The sequence below is a fragment of the Apodemus sylvaticus genome, chromosome 20, assembly GCF_947179515.1.
Source record: "Apodemus sylvaticus chromosome 20, mApoSyl1.1, whole genome shotgun sequence".
NCBI classification, from domain to species: domain Eukaryota; kingdom Metazoa; phylum Chordata; class Mammalia; order Rodentia; family Muridae; genus Apodemus; species Apodemus sylvaticus.
Genome location: NC_067491.1, coordinates 6,013,920 through 6,040,593, shown reverse-complemented (window position 1 = coordinate 6,040,593; position 26,674 = coordinate 6,013,920). Strand labels below are relative to the sequence as shown.

At 51.8% G+C, this 26,674-nt stretch overlaps 1 protein-coding gene across 2 annotated transcripts; it reads right to left on the bottom strand.

Annotated features, from left to right (window-relative positions):
* Positions 1–978: 978 nt before the first annotated feature.
* Os9 (OS9 endoplasmic reticulum lectin) lies at positions 979–25,969 on the bottom strand. 2 transcript variants are annotated; one of them, XM_052165885.1, is made up of 15 exons: positions 25,773–25,969; positions 25,186–25,362; positions 24,462–24,525; positions 24,262–24,338; positions 23,956–24,054; positions 8,343–8,553; positions 8,100–8,201; positions 7,833–7,930; positions 7,607–7,661; positions 7,021–7,106; positions 6,522–6,809; positions 3,255–3,444; positions 2,224–2,388; positions 1,947–2,059; positions 979–1,702 (listed from the first exon to the last, which is right to left on the bottom strand). In XM_052165885.1, the coding sequence occupies exons 1-15, from the start codon at positions 25,932–25,934 to the stop codon at positions 1,577–1,579; spliced, it is 2,013 nt and encodes a 670-aa protein (XP_052021845.1). In that variant the 5' UTR covers positions 25,935–25,969; the 3' UTR covers positions 979–1,576. The 2 variants fall into 2 exon arrangements, with proteins under 2 accessions (XP_052021845.1, XP_052021846.1); XM_052165886.1 differs by lacking the exon at positions 2,224–2,388.
* Positions 25,970–26,674: the final 705 nt, after the last annotated feature.

Here is a 26,674-nt window from a genome sequence, read left to right as displayed (position 1 = left end):
CCAGCCCCGTGAGTTTCCGAAATAATCATTTCCCTCTTCTGGAACTGGCAGGGCATGCCGTCTTCAGTCCCTTTCCTGTAGTGAACCCCTTTGTCTCCAGATGGGGACCCAAAAGGGAAACTTTATCTTTACTGTCCTGAGGGCCCACTACTTCTGGGAGAGGACACGGGGGCGGGGCGGGGGGGTAGGAGGGACCCACAGCTGCCTTGGCAATCAGGAAGAGGTGGAACCCCAGCTCACCTGTCTCTGAAATACTATGACAATGGCACGTGGGCAGCAGCCCCGTTGTGACCCTAGGTGGAGTTTTCCAGGGAATGATAAATAACCCTGGGGAGGGGGCATTGGCTGGCAAGTGGAATCTGGCGTATGCTGCAGGAAGGAAGATGTCCCCGGTGGGTGTGGGAGGGTCCCTGTGGTATACATTTTGGCTTTCAGAATGTAAGGCAGGAGAGGATTAGGAGAGATTTGCTTCTGCCCAACTGAGGCAGGTGGCTGCGTGCTTGGGAGCTCAGGGCTCCCCTCACATGTGTGAGCCCCTGGGATAGGACGGATGATGAGAGGAGGACCAAAGGTCTCCTGTGGTGTTGCCACAGCTTTTAGGGTCCCCGGAGACTTGCCTCCAAATCCTTATCCTTCCAGAGCCTGGTTTGTAAGATGACTGCAGAGCAGAGACTGTGACACGCAGGGCCTCCCCCAGGCCTCTGGAGGCCGGTGCCTGGTCAGCTTACCAAGGCGGGAACAGCATGTCTCTCTCTCTCTCTCTCTCTCTCTCTCTCTCTCTCTCTCTCTCTCTCTCTCTCTCTCTCTCTGTCTCTCTCTCTCTCTCCATACTGGAGGGCCTCGGGCAGCTGTCCTGGTCACCTCCTGGGTACCCTAAGCACACTGCCTCTCTGGGAAATGGATAGCAAGCAGGTCCAAGGACACGTTCTTACCCTGAGCCCCTCCTACCTGATCTCTCTCCCCACAGAGCCTGACGGGTTGACGGTCCAGTTTTTTATTTAGAAACCTGATTGCTGAAGAACGAGGGGGTGGCCCCATCTCCAACCCTTTCTGCTGGGATTGTTTGTGAGGTGATACGAAAGGTCTCCCATTCCCTCAGTGACGAGAGACAGTCTGGGCTCAGGAGCACAGGAAATGGGGGACAGCAGAGACAGGAAGTAGGAATTCCAAGAGAGGAGCAACAGCTCCCAAACGGCAACAGGTAGGGCGAGGTGGGCTCGGGGAATCTGCACAGTTCTGCTCTTCCTGCCGCCCCCACTCACAAGGTCTCATCAAGTCTCTGGGTAGAGTGGGGTTAAGTGCTAAGAAGTTGGGGGACAGGAAAAGCTATAGGGGCAAAGAAGGGCATGTTTGGGGGACCCGTGGGCCTGGCTGAGGCCTTAGGGTGGCTCCCTAGAGCTGCAACAGCTCTCCCTCCTGGGTCCCCACACACCCTCACACACCCTCGGAGCTGGCCCCTCAAGTCCAGGGCTGGGCTCCAACCTGCCTTTTGCCTCCAGGGCCCCAGGTTGGGGTGTAAGGAGGCAGAGCCAGTCAGGAAGATGCAGGAATCCTTACAGGGCCTGGCAGGGTGGTCTCAGAAATCAAACTCATCCAGGTCCCCCGTGTCCTCACCCCCGGGGGAGCCCCACACTCGGCGGTAATTGTTCTCCAGCTCGCTCTGACGCTGCCGCTCTTTGTTGGCCTCTTCGGCTCCCTGCACCTGGGAGGAAAGCGGGGTTGAGCCCAGGGAAGTCCTGCGCGGTGGGACCTAGGGAGGTCCTGAGACCCAGGCGGGAGGCAGGGACTCCCAACGGCTTCCCCCAAGCAGCAGCTGAGGCTTAGCTCGCCTCGGACAGGAGGATGGGGCTCTACAATCGTAGGGACGGCTGGCTGGCGTAGCCGACCCTGATTTGAGCAGCACCATGGTGTGTGCTGGGGTCCGGGATGTGCGGAGGATGTCTCACCAAGATATTGAAGAAAATTTCCTTCAGGTTTCTCGTGTCCTCATCAGTCAGCCAGCGCGTGTCCTCTTCCTTCCCTTCGGCCCCTGGTCGCACAATCTTGATCTCAATCTTGCCTGGTGGGAGCAATATGGGTGGTGAGGAGGGGAAGGCTAGGGGCCTTAGAGGGTCCCCTGCCCTCCTCGTCCCAAGGCGAGGTCTCCAGTCCACCTTGACCCAGCCCTGCCACTCCGGTGGCAAGCCCTTCCGACAGCTCTAAGCACCGCCCTTCAGGGCCCACCTTCCGCCGTGAGCCCCTCCCTCTCCAGCACTTCCGTCACCAGCCCCTCGATCTGTTTCAGCTGTGGGTTTTCCCGGCTCATCTCCAGGACAGTCAGGTCCCGATTGGGGCCTCCATGACGGAGCTTGGTGACTCGGACCCGGACTCTGGGCTCAGGCTCCTCCTCTTAGAGGGGAAGACACGGGGAGACAAAGCACAGCCGTGACTCCCGGGGGGAAGGGCTGTGAGGCGGCCTCTCTCTAAGCCGTAGGCTGCTTTGGGTAGATACTCTGGCCTCTCATGCACGTGATCCAGGGTTCAAAGACTGCCCTTCCCCCAAGGCAGACCACATCCCACCCCACACCCCGGCTTTCCATCTTCTATAGGAAAACGGCTGTTTTCCAAAAGCCAGGTCAGGCCGCCTGCACCTGACAAGGTGTTTCGCTTTAAGGAGCAGGTTGGGAAGCCAAGGCTCGGTTTTCCTCAGACTTAACAGCCTTCCAATGTTTACCAAAAAACCATGGCTGGGTTTGAAGCTGGACTGCCTTCCCTCTCCATTCCAGCAGAATCCCATGAAATGAACACAAGGGGATGGACGAAGGGTCACGGACGTGTGCCCTGGCTGGGGGCCGGTGCCAGTGGGCTTGCCTATTCACACTGACAGCCGGAGACCTTCCTGCTGCGGAGAGGCCGCGGGTACCTGCCCGTCTGTCCACCTCCCGCCATGTCTGCTATGGGAACCCCCAAACTGTCTCCTTCTCCCCAATTCCCACCCACAGGGAGGCAGGCAGAGAGCCCCTTCTTCCTGATGAGCTTTTCAGCTTCTAGACTCATGCTCATTTAGTCTCTGCCCGAGTGCCAGGCAGACCACCAGGCAGTGGGCATAGAGCAATCCAGAGACCAGGCATGCTCTTCCAGAAGGCTGGCTGTGAGGTGTCCTGCAGAGAGGACAGTGGAGGGAGGGGCCGACACCACACAGTGCTCCGGGGAGGAAGGAGAGGAGGGAGAGAAAGGCACCCTCTGAGGCGGTGCCCTCTGAGGACTGCTCTCACCTGTAGGGTGCGGTGATGGGGGAGGCTTTTGGGGGACAACTCTCCTTTTCTTATATTTCTGCACAAGCTCTGGACTCTGGTTCTCCTGCAGCCTCTTGATGAGTTTGTCCAGAGTGGATGTTAGAGCCAATATTGCCTGCTCCCGCTCGGACTCCTTTCTCAGCCCTTCTGGGTCCAGTTCCTTCTCTGTCTGCAAGGCCCAAAGAAGGTGGCTGTTAAGAGTCTAGGGAAGAAAGATGGGGGCGTGCTCTATAGGAGAGTCAGAGAGAAGGGAGCGTGCTCTATAGGAGAACCAGAGAGAAGGGGGCGTGCTCTATAGGAGAGTCAGAGAGAAGGGGGCGTGCTCTATAGGAGAACCAGAGAGAAGGGGGCGTGCTCTATAGGAGAGTCAGAGAGAAGGGGGCGTGCTCTATAGGAGAGCCAGAGAGAAGAGGGCGTGTTCTATAGGAGAGTCAGAGAGAAGGGGGCGTGCTCTACAGGAGAGTCAGAGAGAAGGGGGCGTGCTCTACAGGAGAGTCAGAGAGAAGGGGGCGTGTTCTACAGGAGAGCCAGCGAGAAGGGGGCGTGCTCTATAGGAGAACCAGAGAGAAGGGGGCGTGCTCTATAGGAGAGTCAGAGAGAAGGGGGCGTGCTCTATAGGAGAACCAGAGAGAAGGGGGCATGCTCTATAGGAGAGTCAGAGAGAAGGGGGCGTGCTCTGTAGGAGAGCCAGAGAGATGGGGGCGTGTTCTACAGGAGAGTCAGAAAGAAGGGGGCGTGCTCTATAGGAGAGCCAGAGAGAAGGGGGCGTGTTCTACAGGAGAGCCAGAGAGAAGGGGGCGTGCTCTATAGGAGAACCAGAGAGAAGGGGGCGTGCTCTATAGGAGAGTCAGAGAGAAGGGGGCGTGTTCTACAGGAGAGTCAGAGAGAAGGGGGCGTGCTCTATAGGAGAGCCAGAGTGAAGGGGGCGTGTTCTACAGGAGAGCCAGAGAGAAGGGGGCGTGCTCTATAGGAGAACCAGAGAGAAGGGGGCATGCTCTGTAGGAGAGCCAGCGAGAAGGGGGCGTGCTCTACAGGAGAGTCAGAGAGAAGGGGGCGTGTTCTATAGGAGAGCCGGAGAGAAGGGGGCGTGCTCTATAGGAGAGTCAGAGAGAAGGGGGCGTACTCTATAGGAGAACCAGAGAGAAGGGGGCGTGTTCTACAGGAGAGTCAGAGAGAAGGGGGCGTGTTCTATAGGAGAGCCGGAGAGAAGGGGGCGTGTTCTATAGGAGAGTCAGAGAGAAGGGGGCGTACTCTATAGGAGAACCAGAGAGAAGGGGGCGTGCTCTATAGGAGAACCAGAGAGAAGGGGGCGTGCTCTATAGGAGAACCAGAGAGAAGGGGGCGTGCTCTGTAGGAGAACCAGAGAGAAGGGGGCGTGCTCTATAGGAGAACCAGAGAGAAGGGGGCGTGCTCTATAGGTGAACCAGAGAGAAGGGGGCGTGCTCTATAGGAGAACCAGAGAGAAGGGGGCGTGCTCTATAGGAGAGCCAGCGAGAAGGGGGCGTGCTCTATAGGAGAACCAGAGAGAAGGGGGCGCGCTCTATAGGAGAACCAGAGAGAAGGGGGCGTGCTCTGTAGGAGAACCAGAGAGAAGGGGGCGCGCTCTGTAGGAGAACCAGAGAGAAGGGGGCGCGCTCTGTAGGAGAACCAGAGAGAAGGGGGCGTGCTCTATAGGAGAACCAGAGAGAAGGGGGCGCGCTCTGTAGGAGAGCCAGAGAGAAGGGGGCGTGCTCTATAGGAGAACCAGAGAGAAGGGGGCGTGCTCTGTAGGAGAGCCAGAGAGAAGGGGGCGTGCTCTATAGGAGAACCAGAGAGAAGGGGGCGTGCTCTGTAGGAGAACCAGAGAGAAGGGGGCGCGCTCTATAGGAGAACCAGAGAGAAGGGGGCGTGCTCTATAGGAGAACCAGAGAGAAGGGGGCGCGCTCTATAGGAGAACCAGAGAGAAGGGGGCGCGCTCTATAGGAGAACCAGAGAGAAGGGGGCGCGCTCTATAGGAGAACCAGAGAGAAGGGGGCACGCTCTATAGGAGAACCAGAGAGAAGGGGGCGCGCTCTATAGGAGAACCAGAGAGAAGGGGGCGTGCTCTATAGGAGAACCAGAGAGAAGGGGGCGTGCTCTATAGGAGAACCAGAGAGAAGGGGGCGTGCTCTATAGGAGAACCAGAGAGAAGGGGGCGTGCTCTATAGGAGAACCAGAGAGAAGGGGGCGTGCTCTGTAGGAGAGCCAGCGAGATGGGGGCGTGTTCTATAGGAGAGCCGGAGAGAAGGGGGCGTGCTCTATAGGAGAGCCAGAGAGAAGGGGGCGTACTCTATAGGAGAACCAGAGAGAAGGGGGCGTACTCTATAGGAGAGCCAGAGAGAAGGGGGCGTGCTCTATAGGAGAACCAGAGAGAAGGGGGCGTACTCTATAGGAGAGCCAGAGAGAAGGGGGCGTGCTCTATAGGAGAACCAGAGAGAAGGGGGCGTGCTCTGTAGGAGAGCCAGCGAGATGGGGGCGTGTTCTATAGGAGAGCCGGAGAGAAGGGGGCGTGCTCTATAGGAGAGCCAGCGAGAAGGGGGCGCACTCTATAGGAGAACCAGAGAGAAGGGGGCGTACTCTATAGGAGAGCCAGAGAGAAGGGGGCGTGCTCTATAGGAGAACCAGAGAGAAGGGGGCGTGTTCTGTAGGAGAACCAGAGAGAAGGGGGCGTGCTCTATAGGAGAACCAGAGAGAAGGGGGCGTGCTCTGTAGAACCAGAGAGAAGGGGGCGCGCTCTATAGGAGAACCAGAGAGAAGGGGGCGTGCTCTATAGGAGAACCAGAGAGAAGGGGGCGCGCTCTATAGGAGAACCAGAGAGAAGGGGGCGCGCTCTATAGGAGAACCAGAGAGAAGGGGGCGTGCTCTATAGGAGAACCAGAGAGAAGGGGGCGTGCTCTATAGGAGAACCAGAGAGAAGGGGGCGTGCTCTATAGGAGAACCAGAGAGAAGGGGGCGTGCTCTATAGGAGAACCAGAGAGAAGGGGGCGTGCTCTATAGGAGAACCAGAGAGAAGGGGGCGTGCTCTATAGGAGAACCAGAGAGAAGGGGGCGTGTTCTATAGGAGAGCCAGGGAGATGGGGGCATGCTCTAGAGATGAGGGCGTGTTCTACAGGAGAGTCAGAGAGAAGGGGGCGTGCTCACAGGAGAGCCAACTATCTTCCTTTCTTTCATCTCCCCATTACCTCTCCGGTCCTGTGCACCGCGGCAGCCGCAGCGGGGGTTGCTCACCTCCTGGATGATGTTTTCCAGCTCCCGCTCCATGCCAGCCTTAACCTCCGAGCGGAGGCGCTCTCTGTCCGAGGGCAGCAGCATCCCCTCCAATTCCTTCTCGAACTCTCCCAGGAGCTGCTGCTCATCCTCGTCCTCCTCCTCGTCGTCGTCCTCTTCCTCATCACCATCCTCTTCTTCTACAAGACCCCGGGGCTCACCACCCTTTCCCTTCAACGCCTCCGCTTCCCTCTGAGGGGCCTCTGTGGTATCGTCTCCAGGCTGCTCCTGCCTCGCGCTTGGCTTCCCCTGTGTCAGGAGTTGAGGAGGAGATGCACAGTTTGAAGGAGTCCGTCCAATGAGGGGGAGGAGCAGGGCGTGGTAGTGGAGGTCACAGGAAGGGCAGGATGGGAGCCAGGGGCAGGACTGGGCTCTACTGGAGCCAGAGTATCCCAGGTAAAGCTCTGTCTCCACATGCTCACAGCGAGGAGGTGGCCGCTCGGCCGGAGCTGGTCAGTACCTTTTCTGCAGCCTTCAGCTCCTCAATCAGTCGAATCAGGTCTGCAGGACTCCGGATGAGCTTGACTTGCACGTTATTCTGAAAATCTGAGATGGGAAAGGAGAGGAGGCGTGGGCATTTTGCATTTTAAGTCGTCTCTTGAAGCCTGAGGAGTGAGGGGTGAGGACCAGAGTGTCTGCCTCAGGAAGCCGGCAGAAGACAACAAACCCCTTTAGGGAGCTTGGTCCTCAGAAGGGACAGATCCATTTCCACAGCCCTCCCCCACAGCTCTCTAGAGCATGGCTTTGGCCATGTTCTATAGGAGGGCAAACTGGCAAGGCAGGGGAGTGCAGGGAAGTGCCCATTGACCTCCTTAGGTGGTCCCTATGACCAGAAAGAAGCCAACAGTAGAAGTGAGTTCAATGGAGTCAGCTGGTTGGATGGCTTAGGGGTAAAGCATCAGTGTGCAAGAGTCTGGGTTCAGTTCTTGGCACCAGGAGACACAGGGAGGCGGGGAAGAGTGGCCCGACGCCCTGGCTCCCGGCCTCCCCTGAGTAGCTCAGCTCTCCTCCACCTGAGAGCTAAGGGACACACAGGGCTGACTGACCATTGGGAGGGTTTGGAGCTGGATCCGCTGCAGCCTCGTGGTTCAGGTCCTGTTCCTGATGAGGAGAAAGGGCAGACTCAGGTGTGAGGGCTTGTCTCCGCCCTCCATGCTCCTTTCATCCCTAGACAGACAGAGGCCACCTCGGAGACCTTGGCTTGAGGGGACCCTACCCATCCCAGGGCCCGAGTCCAGGCTGGTCGGGGTCAGAGGAGAGGCCTGATCTCACCCCTGCCTGTGCCTCCTCTCCTCCTGCTTCCTGCTCCTCTGCCTCGCGAGGTGTCTTCCAAAGCTCCGATTCCTTATCTTCCGTGGCTGGGCTGACGTCTGGGGAATGGAGAACAGAGGAGAATGTGGGAAAGGGGGAGAGGAGGAGGCAAACGTGGAGGAGACACACTGCTTCTTATACTGCCGCCCACGACTGCCTGCGCGCAGGACAGGAAGCCGGGAGGAGGTGGTGGCGGCCAGCATCAGGCTGGCCGAGGCCGCGCCCCACCTTCTTCCTTTGCGGGTGCTCCGGCAGCCTTGCTCCCACTCCGCACTCCGCGGTCTGGGTCTTGGACTTCCTCTGTGATTTTCTCTTCTCGCTGCTTTGACTCTACCAGAAAAAACGGTGCACACAGGTCAGGGCCCATCAACGCACGCCTGCCCAACCCCGACCCCGTCCAGGTCCCGGTCCCCGACCGCGTCCCAGTCCCCGTCCGGGTCCCCGTCGTTCCTCGCTGCCCCGTGTACTCACCAGCTTGCCTCTGGAGGTAGGCCATGTACTCGTCAGGCTGCAGGGCTGGGTGACAAAGAATGGCCTGTGGGGCAGCGCTGGCTGGTGGCCGGAGGAGAGGGTGTGGGCAGAGCCTCGACGTGCGGATGGTCAGCACGTAGGAGCAGGAGAAGGGTTCATCTACTCGATCAATGTAGTCCCCAGATATGCCTGCGCCCTCGTCACACAGGAACTGTGGCAGGGCAAGAAGGGAGACTCGCGTGACTCGCGTGTGAGAGCCACCGAACCACCTCTGGTTCTTGGAACAGCTGCTGTTAAGGAGTTGTGACACCGGACAGCAGGGGCACACTGCGCTGGACAGGGACCAGGACTGCACACATGACATGCTATCACAGGTTCAGTTCTTTGGCTGTCCCGGAGACCCAGCAAGGATGGCATTAGCGCCCCAGCTCGGTCGCCCAGGACATGGAAACTTATCAAAGGATGCGGTTTACACCCTTACGCAGGTGGCCAGCTGATAAGTGGCAAAAACGGAAGGTAAGTTAGGCAACTTCACTGGACATCAGTCGTCTGCCTTTGCATCAGTTCCTTGTCCTGAGTGAACGTGGTGCGCTGGGGCTGCTGAGGTGGCTCAGAGGGGCTTGCCACCAAGCCTATTGGCTTGGGCTCGATCCCCAGTGTCCCACAGAGTGGACGGAGAACCAACTCCCAGTTGTCTCCTGAGTTCCACTCTGCCCAGCAGCACACACTGAGACCGGAGAGACACAGACACTAGTGTGACCCCTGAGCAAGGACCACATGCATTCACAAAGTCGTCCTTCTGGGTTTGAGGATGGTAGGGCAAGCCTATAACCCCTTCACTCAGGAGGCTGACGCAGGATGATTGCTGTAAGTTCAAGATCAGCCTGGCCTACAGTTTGAAAAGACAATCTAATCAAACAAGTGAGCTTAGGTGTAGAAGCGCCATGTGGTCTGTAACTGTATCCTGACACTAGGGAGGCTGACGTGGGTGAATCTGGGTTCAAGGCTAGCCTGGGCAACAGGGCAAGATCCTATTACTTACATACATACATACATACATACATACATACATACATACATAAATGGAAAGAAAACAAGAAGGAAAGAAAACATTTGCATTCTAATAATAAAAAGACAAATAACCAATTCTAAAATGTGGAAAGAGCTAACCAGATACTGCTTTAGAGAACAGTAGCCCTGGCCCAGACCCTGTCCAGGACGTGCCCCTCAGAACCACAGGAGATGACACTCTACCACACTCACTACACAGGCTACCCTGAGGAAGGTGATACCAAGCCCTGGCCAGGATACGGAAACTGAAAACCTCACAGACCACTGGTGGGCTTGGAAAATGGAGCTCCTAGTTTGGAAAAAAAGGGTCAAACCTCAGAAGGTCAAACAGATGTGTGTATGTGAATGTGTATATGTATATATGTGTGTACATGTGTGTGTGCTTTGTGTGAGTGTGTAGATGTGAGTATATATGTGTGAGAGTGTATAGCCAGGTAGTAGTGGCATGCGCCTGTAATCCCAGCACTCTGGGAGACAGAGGCAGATGGATTTCCGAGTTCGAGGCCAGCCTGATCTACAGAGTGAGTTCCAGGACAGCAAGGGCTACACAGAGAAACCCTGTCTCGGAAAAAAAAACCAAATCCAAAATACCAAAAAAAAAATTATTTATTTCATTTACATGAGCACACTGTAGCTGTCTTCAGACACTCCAGAAGAGGGCATCGGATCCCACTACAGGTGGTTGTGAGCCACCATATGGATGCTGGGATTTGAACTCAGGACCTCTGGAAGAACAGTCTGTGCTCTTAACCACTGAGCCATCTCTCCAGGCAAGAGATTCTTTTTTTGTTTGTTTTTTGTTTTGTTGGTTTTTCGAGACAGGGTTTCTCTGTGTCGCCCTGGCTGTCCTGAAACTCACTCTGTAGACCAGGCTGGCCTCGAACTCAGAAATCCACCTGCCTCTGCCTCCCAAGTGCTGGGATTACAGGCGTGCATCACCACGACCGGCTCAGACAAGAGATTCTTAAAGACAAGTAAACTCACACATCTTTTCTTAAAAGAGATGCAAAATAAAGCCATTCTAAAAAAACAAACAAACAAAAAAAACCCTTTATCTTATGTGTAGCCAATAATTAGCCAAATTCCTCAAGTTTAAAAATACACCAGGCTGGCCGGCTGTGCAGAGACCAGCATCCTTCCACGTTGGGCGGAGGGCGGGTTCCTGAGCCGGGTAATTTGTCAGTGCACCCCAATCCCTTGGGTCTATTTCCAAGAAGATGCTCTGCAGACACTCTGCAGGTACAAGACCATTTGTGGCGGTGTTTCTGTGTTAATGAAAGACTTAAGACGGCCCGCACCCACCCATCCACCCACGACCGCTCAGACCTCAGGCTGCAGACGGGCAGGGGAAAGAAAGCAGCGTCTCTATGACAGCTGGGAGTTCTTTATGCACAGATTTGGAAAGAGCTCGCAGTAGGCGTGTGCTTATAAGAAACGTGCTTAGAACCACTTTTAAACATCTGCAGGCTGTGGGCTAGAGCACTGGCTGCTCTTCCAGGAGGGACCTGGGTTCAATTCCCAGCATCCACATGGCAGGCAGGCCACAACGGTCTGTAACTCCAGTTGCAGAGGATCTGACACCCTCACACAGGCATACACACAGGCAAAACCTCAATGAACAAGAAGTGAAATGAAACAAAGAAAGGCTGTGGGCTGTGGGCTGGTGCCATGGCCCGGTGGGTGCAAGAGGAATTTGATCCCTGGAACCCACGCTGGAAGGAACAAGAGATTTCCAAAAGCCCTCTGACCTCCACACTCGCACTGTGGCACACACGTGTATATACACACCCACTCATGTGTGCGCGCGCGCGCGCGCGCGCACACACACACACACACACTTGCTTTCTAGTACGTAGAAAGGTTTTAAAAGATTTATTCATCTCTATTTTATGTGTATGTCTTCACTGCATTTGTGTCAGTGCCCCATACGTGTGCTTTGTGCCTAGTGCTTGTGGAGGCCAGAGAAGGGCATCCGATCCCATCACAGACGGTCATGAGCCACCAAAGGGGACGCTGGGAATTGAACTCAGGACCTCTGGAAGAGCAGTCAGTGACCACTGAGCCATTTCTCCAGCCCCCAGAATTTCTTACCAGGTGGTGGTGGTACAGGCCTTTAATCCCGGCACTTGAGAGGCAGAGGCAGGCAGATCTCTCTGAGTTTGATGTAAGCCTGGTCTATAGAATGAGTTCTAGGACAGCCAAGGATACACAGAGAAACCGTGTCCTGAAAAACAAAACAAAACAAAAAAGAAAAAAAAGAGAGAAGAAAAAAGAAAAAGAAAAAGAAGCCAGGCATGGTGGCACACGCCTGCCTGTAATCCCAGCACTTGGGAGGCAGAGGCAGGCGGATTTCTGAGTTTGAGGCCAGCCTGGTCTACAGAGTGAGTTCCAGGACAGCCAGGGCTACACAGAGAAACCCTGTCTCAGAAAACCAAAAAAAAAAAAAAAAAAAAAAAAAAAAAAAAAAAATTATGTTTCAGAGAATAAAAAAGGGGGTGGGGAGAAAACTCAGGAGGAAATAGGTTCTATAGGGTCGTCTAGTCTGGAGTAGCAAGCAGCAAAGCAGCATCAGCAGCAGGGACAGACAGACAGACAGAGAGGGAGAGACAGAGACAGATGGATAGATAGAGAAGGGAGGAGGGAAGGGGGAGGGAGGGGGAGAAAGACAGAGACAGAGAAAGAGAGAGACAGAGAGAGAGAGACAGAGAGAGACAGAGACAGAGAGAGGGAGAGAGACAGAGAGACAGAGAGAGAGAGAGTGAGTGTCGAGAAGGTGGACAAGAGCCAGCCTCCAAAAGCTGTCCTCTGACAACCCCCCACACACACAGAAACTAAACCAATTAATTTGTTTTAAAAAATTAGGCATGCTTCTCGAGTTTATGAAGTTAATGTACACTGGTGCCAAAACAAAATAATGATAATACAAGAAAATTGAAGACTAATTTACTTATGGAAAATTGCATAAAAGTCAATTAAAGCGTTAGGGTACTGAGCAGGCATCTGCTAAAATACATCACGGAGTCAGGCTAGTGCTTGTGGGAAGTAATCAGAAGCCTGGAGGGAGGTGGCTGGGGGGGTGGCTCAGTGGTTAAGAATGTGCACTGACTTGCAGAGGACCTGAGTTCAATTCTCAGCACACACATTAGGCAGCTTACAACTGCTTGTAACTCCAGCTCCAAAGGATGCCCTTAACCTCAGGTACATGCACGTAACAGACATACACACATGTTGATGTAAATAATTTTTTGTTTTTTTGGGTTTTTTTTTTTTTTGATTTGGTTTTTTCTAGACAGGGTTTCTCTGTGTAGTCCTGGCTGTCCTGGAACTCACTCTGTAGACCACGCTGGCCTCGAACTCAGAAATCTCTGCCTCCCAGAGTGCTGGGATTACAGGTGTGCGCCACTACCACCTGGATAATTTTTTTTTTAAGAGTGAAGAGGGGACAGAGAGAGGAGTCACCCCAATGGAGCACTTGCACCAAGCTCAACCCCGGGGATCCACAGAGTAGCAGGAGAGAACTCACTCTCACAAGCTGTCTTCTGATCTCTACTTGTAGTACACACATAACACACACAGATACAGTGTACACATGTGCAATAAATAAGACATAAGAAAGAATGAAAAGACAATTCTCAGAATAGGAGAAAATGTTTGCAAGCTTGTCGAGGGATTAATATCCAGAATTTACAAGGAACTCACGAAACTCAAGAGCAAATACCAGTAACTCGGTTAAACGTGAGCAACGGATCAAGCCGCACCTCAGAACCAGAAAAAAGAAAAGAAACAACAGATCAAATTAACTATTCCACAAATAGTTGACCTCTGAGGGCAACACACACACACACACACAGAGGTATGCACATGTGTGCATATGCACACATTTTAAGATAATACAAATAAATCCTTTTTAAAAATGAATAAAGCAGGGCTGGAGAGACGGCTCAGGGTAAGAGCACCGACTGCTCTTCCGAAGGTCCTGAGTTCAAATCCCAGCAACCACATGGTGACTCACAACCATCTGTAATGAGATCTGACGCCCTCTTTTGGTGTGTCTGAAGACAGCTACAGTGAACTTATTTATAATAAATAAATCTTTGGGCCAGAGCGAGCAGGTTAACTGGAGCGAGCATGGCCAACCAGAGCAAGTAGGGTTGACTAGAGCGAGCAGAGGTCCTAAATTCAATTCCCAGCAACCACATGAAGGTACACAACCATCTGTACAGCTACTGTGTACTTATATACATAAAATAAATAAATAAATCTTTAGTAAAATTAGTGGCTTAAAGAAGGAATTTTGAGGGCTGGAGAGATGGCTCAGCAGTTAAGAGCACCGACTGTTCTTCCAAAGGTCTTGAGTTCAAATCCCAGCAACCACATGGTGGCTCACAACCATCCATAACAAGATCTGATGCCCTCTTCTGGAGAGTCTGAAGACAGCTACAGTGTACTCACATATAATAAATAAATAAATAAATCTTAAAAAAAAAAAATAAAAGGAGGAGGAATTTTGAACATTTCACCATAAAGAAATGATGAATGTTTGAGGAGCTAGATAGGTTCTTCATTATTTAAACATTACATGGTACGTGAGTCTTGAAGCATCACATGGTAACCATAAGTGTGTGCAATTTTATATCTGTCTGTCTATCTATCTTTTGAAACAGAGTCTCTCTGTGTACCTTTGGCTGCCTTGGACCTCCATGTAGACCAGGCTGGCCTTGAACTCACAGAGATCCACCTGCCTCTGCCTCCTCAGTGCTGGGATTAAAGGTGTGTGCCACCACCACACCTGACCCTTTGCGTATATGTAAACATCATTATGAGGTACGTTACTATAGAAATAAAATGAATAAACAAAGAGCTTTAGAATATAACTCAACTCACGATATAAATGAATCAAAGATGAAAAAAAAAAAAAACCAAAACAAAAGGCACATGATTGCGGTAATGATCACGGGAGAGAGATGTGGAGAATTCCATGCCATCCATCATACGGCATGGACAGCCACGGATACACAGCATGAGATGTCATTCTCCGGATGAAGGGTGCTCAAAACCAAAACCACAACAGCAGAAAAGATACTGGCAAACACGCTAGCAATGAAACGCCCCCTTGAAGCCAGGGGCAGGGGCTGGAGAGACGGCCCAGCAGTTATGAGCACGCGCTGCTTTTTGCAGAGGACCTGAGTTCTGCCCTGGCACCCATGTGGCAGCTCACAACTGTTCATAAGTCCGGTTCTAGGGGGTCCGAGATACCCTTTTCTTACTGGGCGTGCATGTGGTACACACACACAAGTGAAACAACCCGCACACATAAAATAAAGCAAGTGCATCTGTCTAATAAAGCCAGGGGAGGGCTGGGTACAGCAGTGTGAGTCTGGAATCCCCGCCCTGGGTAGGAAGACACAGGGAGATCCCTGGACCTCAGGCTCTGGCCAGCCTAGTAGTGAGCTCTGGGTTCAGTGAGAGACTCTGTCTCAGAGATGAAGGTGTGCAGTGATTGTGGAAGAAACCTAACTTTAGCCTCTGACCTCTATACGCATGCACACACAGCCAGACAAACACGTGCATGCATACAACACACACGCACAATCTACAAAAGCATTAAGTCAGGGATAAGTCAAGGGTGCCCACCAGCACCAGCTGTAGTACTTCAGCGTCCTAAGAAAAATGAAATGAAATGTAAAGAACCCAGATGTCCCTCAATGGAGGAATGGATACAGAAAATGTGGTGTATTTACACGATGGAATACTACTCAGCAATTAAAAACAATGAATTCATGAAATTTGTAGGCAAATGGTTGGAACTGGAAAATATCATCCTAAGTGAGGTAACCCAATCATAAAAGAATACACATGGAATGCAATCACTGATAAGTGGATATTAACTAGCCCAGAAGCTATGAATACCCAAGACACAAGTAGCATATCAAATGACTCCCATGAAGAAGTAAGGAGAGGGCCCAGATCCTGGAAAGGCTTGATCCAGCACTGTAGGGGAGTACCAGGACAGAGGAAAAGGAGGGAGGTGATTGGAGAATGGGTATAGAGAAGGCTTATGGGACATATGGGGTGGGGGGGAACTGAGAAAGGGGAAAGCATTTGGAATGTAAACAAGGAATTTAGAAAATAAAAAAAAAAAGAAAGAAAAATGAAATGTGTAAGGGTTAATAAACCCAGGCTGGGTGTTGAAGCACACCTTTAATCCCAGCACTAAAGAGACAGAGGTAGGTGGATCGTCTATGTGTCTGAGGTTAGCCTGGTCTACGGAGTGAGTTCCAGGCCCTCCAGGGCTATGTAGTGAGGTCTGGGTCAATAAAAAAAAATGCACAAGAATCTGCAATTGACAGAAATGACAGACATTTAAGTGTGGTAAGCAAGCCTATAAGCCAGCATTCAGTAGGCTGAGGCAGGAGGACCATAAATTTAAGGTCAACTCAACTGCATAGTGAGACTACCTCAAGACACAAAGAGGACCAATTGGGGTAGGGCTAGCCGGTAGATTTGATGAAGGAGGCAGAGGCAGAAGGATCACGAGTTTGAGGCCAGCCTGGACTACACATTTTGCCAGGCTGTGGTGGTGCATGCCTTAAATTCCAGCACTTAGGAAGCAGAGACAGGAGGATCTCTGAGTTTGAGGCCAGCCTGGTCTACAGAGTGAGTTCCAGGACAGCCAAGGCTACACAAAGAAAACTGTCCCAAAAAAAAGAAAGAAAGGGGTGGGCTGGACAGATGGCTCAGTAGTTATGAGCACTGGCTGCTCTTGCAGAGACCCAGGCTCGATCCCCAACACCCACACGGCAGTTCCAGGGACCCCCGACACCCTCTTCTGGCTTCTGTGGACATAGCATGCCTGTGGGACACAGACATAGATGCAGGAGAACACTCAAACATATAAAGAAAGCAAACTGATGCTTGGGTTAGAGAGAGAGCTCAGTGGCTGTGGTGGTTTGAATAAGAGTGGATCCTAAAGCCTCATGCTTTTTGAATGCTCAATCACCAGGAAGTAGAACTGTTAGAAAGGATTAGAAGGACTACAAACAAGGTGTGGCCTTGCTGAAGGAAGTGTGTCACACTGGAGGCGGGTTAAGAGCTTTCAAAGCTCACAAAGGCTCAGGCTCTCTCCCTGCTTGCAGACCAGGATGGACTCGGTCGGCTACAGCTGCAGAGGCAGGCATGCCGCTGCAGATGAGCCTGAGACCCCCGTAATCGAGCCCCAGTTTAATGTTCTCCTTTACAAGAGTTGCCTTGGGCACAGTGTGGTCCCGGCAACACACACTGACAGAGTGAGTAAAAGCACTCCCAGTGTGAGCCTGGGACCCTGGCTCAATCCCTGGGTCCCATGAAAGTGTTTGCCGACCTCCATACACATGCCGTGGCTGGACCTGACCTTGATCACAACACAGATCGTACACGCATATACATACAATCATAATAATTTTGGAAATTAAAAGAGTATCACGGAACGTGTGGTGAAATCTAGACCCTCCCTCGGGACTGGCAGCAGGAATGTGGAAGGACACAGTCGCTGTGGGACACACAAGATCCCAATGCGGTAAACGAACCGCGCAGTCAGCCATACCCCACTCCTTGGTAGAGGCAGAAAATAAACCTCTGAAACACAGTCAAGCAGATGTCGGTACAGGAGCCTGCCACATTACTCTCAATAGCTCAAAAGCGGTAACGAGCAGGCGCGCTCCCAGTGACAGGCGAGCATACGGACAAGGGTATCTACAGAAGACGAAGCCACCAAACCAAGTACATCTCCCATAAGTGCTGTGTCATGGTTGGAAACAATACACTGGAACAAATATTTTGTAAGTCTACTCACATGATGTGCTGGATAGGTTTATGTTGACTTGAGAAAAGCTAAAGTAATTTGAAAGGAGGGAGCCTCAATTAAGGACAATGCTTCCAGGGGCTGGAGAGATGGCTCAGTGGTTAAGAGCACTGACTGCTCTTCCAGAGGTCTTGAGTTCAAATCCCAGCAACCACATGTAACTCCTGCAACCATCTGTAATGGGATCTGATGCCCTCTTCTGGTGTGTCTGAAGACAGCAACAGTTCTCATTTATTTATTTTATATAAAATAAATAAATCTTTAAAAAAAGAAGAAAAGAAAATGCTTCCATAAGACCTGGCTGGAGGCCAGCCTGTAGGAATTCTCTTATTAGTAACTGGGGTAGGGTGGTTCTAGGCTGTAAGCAAGCAGGTTGAGCAAGCCATGGGGGCAAGCCCATAAGCAGCATCCCTCCATGACCTCTGCATCAGCTCCAGCCTCCAGGTTCCTGTTGCTTGAGTTCCTGACTTCCTTTTGTGAAGAACAATGGCGTGGAAGTGTAAGCTCAATAAACCCTTTCCTCCCAAGTTGCTTTTGGTCATGGTGTTTCACCCCAGGAATAGAAACCCTAACTAAGTCACATGACGGACCTAAAATTGGCACAACCATATGGAGAAAAGCAGAGGAGGTTGGGAAGGGAGAAACAGGATTACCACTTCTGGAGAAGTGTCTCTACTCTGGAAACAGGAACAGTGGGTACACAACCTTGAGAGATACCCAGTGCCAAGTTGTACACCTGAGAGGAAGAACAGAATTCAGGTAGTATGAATTCTTTCCCACAATAAAAAGAAAAGAAAAAAGAAATTAAAAGAATGTCTCTATATCCAAAAGAGAGGTCACCAAAAAAAAGGGGGGGGCAGTGGCTCTAGCTCATTCGTAAGACATGCATTCCTCCAGCACAGGGTTCTGCTCTTCCTCGTTTGCGTAGGGAATCTGCACACTGCCCAACCATCCCACACAGCACCATGCACAAAACGAGGGAACTCTAAGTATGTAGGAGGCAGAGGCAGGCAGATCTCTGCGTGAGGCTAGCCTGGTCTACATAGAGTTCCAGGACAGTTAGGGCTACATACTGAGACCTTGACTCAAAACAAAACCCAGCAGATCTGAAAGTGCTTCTCGGCAGGGTACCGGGAAGATGTTACAGTCACCAGGTTGGAGCTCTGAGTCGCCGCCCTGAATCAGAAGGACCTCAGCAAAAGAGCAAGGCAGGGTCCCGGACACAAGGTCACAAGGTGACCATAGTTAACTTCCCCTTTTCTGAGATGAGAGCTTGCTAAGTAGTCTGTCCTTGAACTCCTAATCCTCCTGCCTCAGGGTCTTGAGTGCAAGATTTACAGGCCTGCACTGTCCCGCCTGGCTACTTCCTTTTACTTTCTGTGGTCCTGGGAATGAACTCATGGCGTGTACGCTACCACAGAGCCTGATGCCCACCACAGCAGGAAACAGTAAATACAGCCGGGAGTGGCAGCTCAGGCTTGCGAAACCAGCAGTGGAGAGGCAGAGGTGGGAGGTGAAGAATTCAAGGGCAGTTTCAGCTACATAGTAAGTCAGAGACTAACCTTAGCTACACAATATCCAGTCTCAAACACTAAAACAAAGCAAAGTGCAACAATGTATACTTTCTATGATGTATGCGTTTATAATAAAATACAGAGGAAGGGCTGGGGCAATTATTGTGGTTTTGAGACCCAGGGAGGAAGGAGTTGAGAGGTTAAGGTTTAATTGTGCTTTAGCCTCTAACTCCCTCTTTAAACAGAACATAGACTGTGTGGAGAGGTTCACACCAGCAATCTCAGCCCGCAGGAGGCAGACACAAGAGGGTCACAGGGTGGAAGACAGGGCAAGTTCCAGACCAGGCTTGGCTATAAAACAAGACCTGTTTCAAATCCTCTCTTCCCAAGACCAAAACAAGGACAAGAGCAAAACAGAGTCAAAGCAGATGTGACAGACCAGCACCATCGATTCTCTCAGAAGCAGACTGCTCTGCCTGAGGCGTGTCACAGTTAAGAAAAATCAGTGTCATTGCTAGGAGCATAGACCCAAGGCAGGGTCCCCCCCTGCTAGCCAGAACTAGCCCCACACAACCACATTTATTATTATTTATTTTCTGAGATAGGGTTTCACGCCATGGTGTAGGCAGGACACGGACAATGCTCCCGGAGAGATCATGGATGACACTGTGGTGTGCTGGTCAGGGAGGCTGGGAATCAAGGACTCAGGCTCTCACCAGATAGGTGCCCTTCGTCCCGCCGTGTGCCTGCGTGGACCTTATCAAAATGCCCACAACCGTCCACGCCGGTTTCCAGTTTTCAAAGTTCAGATGCGGTCAACATGGCCCTGTCCTTCCTGCATCCTATGTCACAGTGATGCCTCTGTGGCCCCTTAGGGAAAAGTCCCCTTTCTATTTACTCTCTAAGATGCTAGGCTAGCTTCCTCAAAGGTCCCAGGCTGGCCCCCAGCTTGAGCCTTGTGCCTCAGCTCCCTAAGTGTTGGGATTACAGGTGTGAGTTACAAGTCCAGCTTCTCCCCTACTTTCTCCACTGTCTGCCTTCTCTGAATATTTACTCCCACCCCTGGCTTCTACAACCGCAGGTGAGGACCGATCGGCCTCTTGCTACATGATCCCTCTCTCTAGACCTACAGATTTTTGCTTACCTGGGAAACCTCTACTCCTGGGCCTGAAAGTCACTAAAAGTGTCATCTGGGAAACCAAATTCACTGTGTCCCCCTCACCGAGCTCCGCCCTCTCACCACCATCCTCTGAAGAGCCATTTGTGAATCCTTCCTCTTCCGTTGCTGCCTTTCCTTGCTGAACCCCTCTCTTCACCCCTAGGTCACTCTTGCTTCTCAACTGGATTGCCCTGTCACCTGCCTGATCTCTCCATGGCTGCCTGTAGATTAGAGTAAGCCTCCAAAGCCAGGGTGAGCGTGTCCCACTCTGTTGACTCCATGTTGACTCGTGCTCACCCTGCCTCGCACAAGAACAACACCTCTGGCAGCCTGCGTCCTGCCCCCTAACAGCTGCCCACTCCCATCTCGTACATACACCCTGGGCGTATGACTAACTATTCCTGTGACTCTCAGTTCCCGAATCACACCATTGCCTCTCGACTCCCAAGCCTTCCTTCTGCACTGACTGCCCCTTCCACCCACCACGCCCTCTTCTCTTCCCATCTCCCACCCCGCTATACCTGCTGGGCTAAACTTCCATCAATTATCAGTTCAGAGGTCATTTCTCCGTAGGCCTTCCTTTTCTTCTTCTTGGCTCTCCTGGCTGCTGTCCTGGGGTATGCACCCAGCCTGGAATGGCTCTGATCCTGCTTCACTGAACACCTGCCTCTATTGTAAGACACGGGGCACGTGTTCAGGAGACGGGGAAGGTGCCATGCAGCTGTGTTGGAGCACAGTGAAGTGTGGCAGTGGCCTCACACACGGACGTGGCTCTCTGAGTGTGGAGCACTGCAGGGACACAAGTGGCTCCACTTTCTGGGTGAGTCAACAAGGCTAACATTTGAGGCTAGGCATGGCGGCAGTTGCCTTAAACCACCTTGAGAGCTCTTGAGAGGCAGAAGGGAGGAAAATCTGTGAGTTCAAGGTCAGCCTGGTCTATACACAGAGTTCCAGGGCAGCCATAGCTGCCCTGAGCTACACAGTGGCCTTGTCTACAAAGAAAGGAAGAAAGGAAAAAGGAAAGAAAGGAAGGAAGGAAGGAAGAAAGAAGAAAGAGAGAAAGAGAAACAAAGGAAGGAAGAAATTAGCTGTCACTTATTCTGTTCATTGAGTGACTAATTGAACACCTACTTGGTACAGGTACCATCCCAGGAACTGAGGACAAGAATAAGAAACAAGACAGACATTGTCTCTTTCTTCTCGGGACTCTTCAGCGGAGTTAAATAGCGACAGATAATAAAGATCATTTCAGGCAATGACACACGACCTTATTTGTCTGTTTTTGAGACAGGTTCTCATTCTGTAGCCCAGAATGTCCTAGAGCTAGCTCACCATGGAGCCCAGGCTGGCTCCAAACTTAGCAGTCGTCCCCTGCCTCACATTCCTAAGGACTGTGTTTATAGGGGTGAGCCACCCCACGGCCACTTTACGATACAGACTTTGAGGAACGAAAATGCTCTAAAGGATTGTCAGGACAAAAGGGGCGTGTGTTTGTTTGTGTGCACAGGTATCACGGGAGTAAAACCTGAATGAACAGATAGGGCAGAGGGACAGGGCCACTGTGACAGAAACTCGATGAGTATTTTTATCCCCAGCCTAGATTTGGTTGTTAAATCACAGAGCTAATTGCCGACTGAGAATCACCAAGGGATGCCTGACAGGCTTTCCGGCTCCATATGCACAGAGCCAACCCACCTTCCTTCGTTCAAACCTGTGCCTTCACGCTGTAGCCACTGACAATTCTGTCACTTTCAGCCGCTGAAGCGAAAACGGCTGTGATTACCCATAACTCTGCACCATGTCCAACACATCAAAAAAATCTTATTGGTTTATAAGCAAAGCAAACTGATATGCATGTATGAAAGGTCACAAGGAGCTGGAGGGGTGGTCACAGGGCTCAGTGGTTAAAAGCACGCACTGAGCCGGGCGGTGGTGGCGCACGCCTGTTATCCCAGCACTCTGGGAGGCAGAGGCAGGCAGATTTCTGAGTTCAAGGCCAGCCTGGTCTACCGAGTGAGTTCCAGGACAGCCAGGGCTACACAGAGAAACCCTGTCTCGAAAAAGCCAAATCCAAAAAAAAAAAAAAAAAAAGCACACACTGCTCTTGCTGAAGACCCAGTTCACAACTGCCTGTACTAGCTGCAAGGGATCTGACTCCTCTGGCTTCTAAGGGCAACTGTATATACACGGTGCATATAGACTCATTCAGGCAAGATATATACACACACACACACACATACACACACACACACACACACCCCTAAATATTTTTTAGTAAGATTTAAAATAGTTTCTTCTTTAAATATTTTTAAAATGTCATAATGAAACCCACTATTTTATATAAGATTAATAGTTTTCTTCTTTTTTTATTTTCTATATTCTTTGTTTACATTACAAATGATTTCCCCTTTCCCAGTTCCCCCCTCCAATAGTTTTTTTTTTTAAATTAAAATTAAGCTGTGCAATGGTGGCATATGCCTCTAATCCCTGCACTCAGGAGGCAGAGGCGGGCGGATCTCTGTGAGTTAAGGGCAGCCTGGTCTACAGCGTGAGCTCCAGGACAGTCACTGCTGAAGCAGAACCGTCGGATGGTCTCCAGGACCAGGCGGAGGGGGCAGCGAGTGCTTACAGCAGCACAACGGAGCCAGCTCACGCCGCTCGCAAGGACCGACTGGCAAAGTTTTGGCAATGCTGCAAGATGGCTGTCGGGCATCGCGGTAACCGCTTGCCTTGGGCACGGATAAAGCGCAACAGGTGAGTGCCAACACAGCCAGTGCCTTCCAAACTCTCTTGAAATGGGGTGTCTGGTGCTACTGCGCAATTCGCTGTGCAAATCTGTCTTATGTACAGATAGTGCTGGTGGGCGCCACAGCTGCTAGTGCTGTAGGTAGGTCTCTACAGGTGTCTACGATTGTGTAGACGGGAAAGCTTTCCGCATGCACCTGCCTTCTCTCAGCTATAACCCAGGAGCATAAGGAGGACCCCTTGTTAGGAGGCTACTGACCTAGGAGCAGGTGAGAATTCAGAGCCCCAGCCACAGGACAAAAAAGGGCTTTCTCTTGTTTCTCACAATAGCCTTAGGCTCACCTCTGCCTCCAACTTACAGAGATTACAGGTATGTGCTGCCACACCCAACTGAAGAGAGGATTTTAGTTTTTGAGGCTGCCCTGGAACCCGCTAGGTAGACCAGGCTGCCCTGGAACCCACTCTGTAGACCAGGCTGCCTTCAAACTCACAGAGATCCACCTGCCCCTGCCTCCAGAGTGCTAGGATTTAAGGCATGCACGACCACCACCAGCCTGACGAGAGTTTTAAAAGACCATTAGGAGGACAGCCGGGCTTTGAGAGGACTAGCCCTCTCTCCCTCCTCCTCTTCACTCCTTAGCTGTGATCCAACGCTGTGAACCTTTAATACAGTCCCTCGTGTTGTGGTGACCCCACCCCACCCCCAGCCATGACATAATTTTCTGGTTGAAATGTTGCTACTGTTATGAATTATAATGCAAATATCTGATATTAAGGGTATCTGATGGGTGGCCCTTGTGGGGGTCTCGGCCCCAGCCCCCGGGGTTGAGAAACCACTGGCTTGTGGCTTCTTTCAGACTCCCTTCTTGTGTCAGCCTCTGTCTTCTCCTCTACACCAGGCCTTCCCTACATGCAGAACTACTTCCTGTTTGCTGCCCGGTTTGCAGGAAGCGTTAAGACCAACGTCTCTCTTCGTGTTACACGAGGAGCAGGAAGAGTCAAAGACAGACGGATGCTAACATTTACAGCTTAGCTAACATTTACAGCTTAGGTAACGGGAAGGGGGAATGCTGGGAAGATTAAATGTGGCTGGAAGGGCTGAGGGTGGCCTATGGGAAACACAGAGTTAAATTCCCTCTGGACACGCAGACAGCAGACAATCGGCCTGAGACTGGGCTCTACACCTAAGAGATGCTGCGACTTCGAGGCACAAGCATCCTCCTCCCTTAGCAGCTGGCCCGATTATTGTTATTCGGGGAACATCTTCTCTCCTTGAAGACTTACCCGGACTTCGGCTTCTCGGGGCTTCCCGTTGAGATCGCACTTGGACCCGTTGCCGTAGGTCTGGCTGTGGTAGCGCTTCAGCCGGTGCTGCTTGGAGGCCTGGAGAAAATGTGAGGCAGGATAGAGAGGGCCGTGAGAATGGGAACAGCCTCCCGCAGGGAGCTGGGGACCGTAGAACCGGATCCCCGGGGACTTGATGGGTGCCAAACCCCAGGAGACACGTCAGCTAAAGTCTGACCCTCCCTGTGGCCTGGGCGGTCTGTCTGCAGCTCAGCTGGTCCCCACTCCAACCCCCAGCCTAGTCACCTTGGCTGTTTCGTCATCCCAGTTGAAGGCGGACTGGTAGTAGCCAAGATAGAGGACGTCACCTTTGATCTCTGAGTCTGTAAGGGAAGCCACGGTAAAGCACGTTATTTTCATTGCGAGGCCTAGGAGGGAGGACTGGGAGGGAAGGCCACCATGCACACAGGATCATGGAGGCTTAGGGGAATTCAGGAGCGAGTCACCTTCCATATGGTACTGCTGGATATGACGTCCGTAACAGAATTCATATGTCCACCAGTCCTTAGTCTGACAATGGAAAGAGGACCAATCAGGAGGCATGGAGATGTCTCCTCGTGAAACCACAGTCTCCTGCCTCCAGATGTATAACCTGTCATTTAGTTCTCCCCTCTCTCTCCCCTCACGCATTCTCGACTCTGGGAGGAGGTACAGCTGTTTTCTTTTCATGGCTGGAGACACACGTCTGAAGTATAACTGATTCCCACCCACACCCTTTCTTTTTCTTTCTTTTCTTCTTTTTTTTTCCGGTCAAGGAAGGGGTAAGACAGGGCCATGACACTCTGGGATCCAGCCTGCGCTCACAGGCATAAGACATTCCCTGCCCTCCATAAAGATAAGAAGTCATGGTATCCTTGAAGTATTTGGACGAAGACTCCCACAGGTTCAAGTATTAACTGAACTTCTCCAAATAGGGCATCCTGAGATAAATAACAATAGGACTTTACAGGGAGGCTCCTGCTCTTCCGGTCCCTCCACCATCCTTCTGATCTTGGTTTAACCTATTTTGAGATCTTTTACCTTAATCCTTCCCTACATTCAGCAGAGTCTGGCTTTGTTTCCCCTACTCCTGCCCGTAAGCATATCTAGTCCACCAATGACCCCTTAACTCCCACCGGCCTCCATTCTGGTTCCCAAGACTTCCCTCCTGCCCACCCCAGTTCCTTTCACCTTCAGCAGACAAGGGGCATCTCTCATTGGGCTCAACAATTCAGGGATCCCGGGACCCTGGTAAGCAGGTGTCTCCTCCTCCCTTTCACGCTGGAAGTGAATAGCTCCAGCTGGTAGGCGGCACTCATAGCGCTGTTTGTACTTTGAAGACACAACCACCACATCTGAAGCTTGGCTCTGGGAAAGAAGGGTCGGGAAGGGGGGCAGGGAAGCAGAGGCTGGGACCAAGAACAACGAGATCCCTCTTCAGACCCTGGGGACGTGCCCAGGGGAAGAGAGAATAAGTCACAAGTCCTCCAGCTGCCCAGGCTGTGCGGAGGAGAGGGCGCCCTCACTTCCCCACCCGGCGGGGTCCGGGTGCTTGCACCTCGACCCGGGGACCCGAGGTCCACAGTGGGGAGCCCCACCCCTGTCGGTGCCTGGTCTCCGGGGAAGGGTCTGCCTGCCATTCCCAGCAGGACCGTAGAAACACCACCATCTCTTGTCCATTCCCCGTTCTCCCGCGCCGGACGCACAGCTGCCCTTCCTCCTCCACCGTGCGCCCCTTCCTCTTGCACAGGACCCTCGCCTCGCCCCACACCCCTCACCTGCCCTCCCATGACAGGCAACGGCAGGATCTGGATGCCATAACGCATCTCACTCAGCTCCTCCAAATTCAGGCTCCCGACACCGCCCGTCAGACGCGCAGGTAACAGGAGCCCCAGAAATAGCAATCCCAAAAGACTGGACAGCAGCGCCTCCGCCGCCATCTTCCGCTCTGTCTCTGCTAGAGATGTTCCTTCCGCCCCAAACCTGGCAGCGGCCTCACCCGCCTATTAGCGCTCCAAGCTGTCATTGGCTGCCCTGGCGCTCTCACTTACGTAACGCATCCTCATTTGTAAACGTGGCGTCAAAACCTCCAGGGAGGCGGGTCGCATTGGTAGTAAAAAAATCAATAGCTGTTTCTGATTGGTCAGGAGCAAAAACCAATCAGCGACAAGATCAGACCCCTCCCCTCCTGGCTCCTTATTCCCGAGAGGTGTGGTCTTTGGCCTGTTAGCTCATCCCTGTCCTTGTCCAGCGGTCGGGAATAGAGCCCCTTATTACTTTTCATATATTTCTGGCAATGTACGGCGCCTCCATCGGGCAGAATATTGAAGCGGATAGTGAGTGTGGGGGATATCTTTGGAAGTTACTTAATATCTTTTGCAAAACATACTATACAGAATCATGCCTTTTCATATAAATATATATGTATTCGTACATATATTTATGTGTGTACATATGATGTGAACTTATATACACAATAATATACATATAAGTAGATATTTCTATATACACTTATATATGCTAATATATTACCAGCAGCCAAATAATCTGCGTCAAAACCTGAATAAAACCTCCAATAAAATTATCTTAAGGAGGAGAGTGTGGTAATGCATGCCTGAATCCCAGCACTCATAACAGAGGCAGGAGGATCAATAATTCAAGGTCATCCTCCTCCATATAG